General features: G+C 50.6%; 1 protein-coding gene across 1 annotated transcript; it reads left to right on the top strand.

The window, feature by feature from the left end:
* Window positions 1-2414: 2414 nt before the first annotated feature.
* Window positions 2415-3423, top strand: LOC119340852. Its single transcript, XM_037612761.1, has one exon. It carries the CDS (start codon window positions 2484-2486, stop codon window positions 3216-3218), a length of 735 nt encoding a protein of 244 aa, XP_037468658.1. The 5' UTR covers window positions 2415-2483; the 3' UTR covers window positions 3219-3423.
* The last annotated feature ends 314 nt before the right edge of the window (window positions 3424-3737 follow it).

Below are 3737 nucleotides of genomic sequence, written 5' to 3'. Positions count from 1 at the left end.
CATTTCTTGCAAGGCTTCTTATGATGTGCATTACCGAGAGGGCCCAGAGATACCTCTCCGATACTCAGAGTGACAAATCCTAATCTCGATCTATGACAAACCAACAAACACCTTCGCAGATACCTGTAGAGCATCTTTATAATCATCCAGTTATGTTGTGACGTTTGATAACACATAAGGCATTCCTTCGGTATCCAGGAGTTGCATAATCTCATAGTCGAAGGATATGTATTTGACATGAAGAAAGCAATAGCAATAAAACTGAACGATCAATATGCTATGCTAACGGATGGGTCTTGTCCATCACATCATTCTACTAATGATGTGATCCCGTTCATCAAATGACAACACATGTATATGGTTAGGAAACTTAACCATCTTTGATTAACGAGCTAGTCTAGTAGAGGCTTACTAGGGACACGGTGTTTTGTCTATGTATCCACACATGTATTAAGTTTCCGGTTAATACAATTCTATCATGAATAATAAACATTTATCATGATATAAGGAAATATAAAATAACAACTTTATTGCCTCTAGGGCACATTTCCTTCAGCTATGGCCTCCGTCCACCAGGATGCATGGGAGGCGACAGGCACCAACGATTGGATGCACCACCAGAGCATACTTTCTGGGGTGGGGGTTATGGTTTGGGTGGTCGTGTTTATCGAAGGTGACCATGGCGTCGAACCATACGAGGAGCTCTCTAGGGTTCGGTTGTATTGCATAGATCCTGCGTCATGCGAGCTTTTGGTTTCCGTGCGTCTCCACCATTGGGAAGATCATGTTTATTGTATATGATTGGGAGGGCCGGTGGGTTGAAGTAGATCTAGGTTTTTTCTTGCGAGTAACAACTTACGCGTATTTCCTTACGATACAAGCCGAGTAGGCGTAACACGTTGTGGTCCTGCCATGGTCGTAGAAGAGGAATTCGATTGTCGTGAAGCGCATGTAGTGAATGTAAGTCGGGGGCGTGACGTCAAAGAGCCACCCCAACCATCGGCCACCAACTCAAAAGAGCTGAAGGTGAAGGTCAGGCCTAGCATGAACTTGCCGGACTCATCTGGATCTCTACCCCTGATTAGGTCTCTGACCAGCGTGTCCCCTACCTAGCGCGCCAACTGACGATGCAGAAAACCGTCAGATCCCTTGGTAGTGTGCCTAACATGGTCTGAAGTATCGGGACAGAGCCCCCATGCACAAGTTACCCAAGTTCAGGCCTCCGGAGAGAAATACCCTACATCCTTCTTGTTATTCATGGTGGAGGGATACCTTGTGCGAGGCAATACATTGATGTGGTTGAGTTTGCTAGCGAGAGTTGGTTTATCTGAGAACAAATGGGATGAGAGCTCCATAGTCTCCCCATATGTACAGTTGGAGGCTAGGGTTTTACAGAGGGAGATGCGATCTAGGTGGCCACTGCCACCAACTTGGAGGTGAAGATGATTGATATGTGCTTATCCTCTCCTTTGTGCTTCACCCCATCACTGGGCCTTGTGGGCCCTCAGGCAGACCTTCTATCGGGTTCCTGCAAATCCCTCCTATATATACACGTGTAGCACAACCCTAAGGACAAGGAGGGTTTCTTCTTTGCACGGCCCCTTTAGGACAAGGGTCTTTAACTTCCTTACATTCCATATTACCCACGTAATAAGATATATTTCACAATGATAGTTTATCACAAATTTTAGTTTTATCCATCCCATAAACGTGTGTGTAGAATTCTTCCCTGCAGTAATGAAATGTCATACCAACAATGTTACGTATATCCACAAAATCATCATAGAAGCATCTCTAACATCAAAACTTGCAGCCCCTTTTGGACCCGTATAGGCACTCCAAAAACACTTGTTAGATCAGCCTGCACGTGTCGCACCATCCTAAAGAGGGCATTTCGGCACGAAACCTTCTCGATTAAGGTCCCGCCCATCCACATGGTTCATAATCACTCGTCTATCATACGTGTTCCACGATGACAATCTGACATGGATTTCAGTTTCAGCAATTAATACAATGCCAAGCTGTATACACGATTGACACTTATCGATTCATAAGACTCTCATCGATGTATCTCTTACATTAAAACCGGCGCCCCTTTTTCGCGTCCGGCCAAGCGCCGAAAGCACACTTACTGGATCAGCATCCACGTGTGGCCTCGTCCGACAAACTATGCATCCTTGCATCTGTATTTTTTGCACCACTCACCAAGGAGCAAATATGCAATGAAGCCAATGAACAAAGCTGTACACAGCCATGGAGATGGAAAACTGGCTTATCATAAAACCCTCCTTTTCATTTCAGCAAAAAGAAATAAATAGAAGGAAAAACATTCTGGCCTTACACTGTCCGCTTCTCCTCCCACCTTTAAATGGCCAACGCCCGCACTAGGCCCCCACCATCTCCCCTTCCCCACCTCTGCCTCTCTCCCCCAAAACGCCAAAAACCCAAACCCCACTCGCCGAAGAAGAAAAAGAAGCGGCGCAATGCAGGAGGCGGGAATGTCTGCGCTGTGGAACACCGTTCACGGGTGGTTCACCCCATGGGTGCTGTTCCTCGTGCTACACCTCATCGTCGCCACCATATTCGTCACCTCCAGGGCCACGTCCTCGGCGGGGAGCGGAGAAGGCGCTCCGGCCGGGGCTGTCGGCGAGAGGAGGAGCCTATCCCTCGGGGATTCAATGGCAATCGACCGGCCCCACTTCACCGCTCCCGCCCCTGAGGCCCCGGTGACCGGAGTACTGGATCTGGGACAGCCCGACGAGCAACCGCCGCCGCTCCAGATGGAGCCGGAGGATCAGGGTAAGCACGACGCGTTTACAAAAGAGGGTGAGCACGACGAGCACACGCACATGGAGAGGAGCATGTCGGAGGCGGCGGTCGAGGCCGAGTTGCCACGGCTGCCGACGCGGCTGCGCATGTCCGCGAGCGACAAGCCGGCGCTCGCGCACTTCGTGGCCGAGTTGGACACCAAGGAGGTGGAGGAGCGCAGGCGGGCGACGAGGAGGGACGCGGAGTGCCGCCGCCCCCTGGTGGCGGAACCGGAGGAGCCGGCGTCGGAGGTGGAGATCGAGGAGGCCGGCTGCGAGGTGGACGCTCGCGCTGACGAGTTCATCAACAAGTTCCACCACCAGCTGAAGATGCAGCACATGGACTCATTCATGCGCTCCCGGAAGAGGCTCCAGCGCCGCCGGGCGACCGTGGTGCCAGAGGCGCGCTAGGCTGGCGTCTTCCGCGGCCGCAGGTGCTCCGTGATGCTGCACGGTGCCTCCCGCGCTAGCCTAGTGGATGGATGGATAGCTCAGTAGTCCTACTAATAAATCAAACAAAACCTGGCTTCGGAATCTTTGTCAAGAAATAGCAATGGCGGCGAGCCAGCTCTCAAGGGTTAAAATAAAATAACGGATGTGGTGTGCATTCTGTATCTCACCGGGCTTTCGGATCCGTGTCCTTTGGCCGTGTGATGCGCTGTGGAATCTGATTTGCGATGTTTCTTCTGCACCTGCCTGTCACCACATATCTCACCGTTCGGCTATTTTGTTTAGACAGACAACGAGCACATTCCTCTCGTGCGAGTTTGTATGTAAGTTTGGCTTCTGCTCAGGTTCAATTTGTTGATCACGTCCACATCCGTATAGGCGGCCAATTATCCGTTGACTGCCGGGGTTGGATATGCTGCAGCAGACAATGGGCTCTGTATGCACAGTGCGAAAAGCATACGCAGAGCATGGTTATAAGGG

This window comes from Triticum dicoccoides, chromosome 7B (assembly GCF_002162155.2).
Source record: "Triticum dicoccoides isolate Atlit2015 ecotype Zavitan chromosome 7B, WEW_v2.0, whole genome shotgun sequence".
Taxonomy (NCBI): Eukaryota; Viridiplantae; Streptophyta; class Magnoliopsida; order Poales; family Poaceae; genus Triticum; species Triticum dicoccoides.
The sequence above is the reverse complement of the archived record's forward strand: the minus strand, read 5'-3'. Positions and strand labels throughout refer to the sequence as shown.

Bases quoted from the DNA above. Each gene is read 5' to 3' on its own strand.
- LOC119340852 (XM_037612761.1), top strand. From the start codon at position 2,484: ATGCAGGAGGCGGGAATGTCTGCGCTGTGGAACACCGTTCACGGGTGG.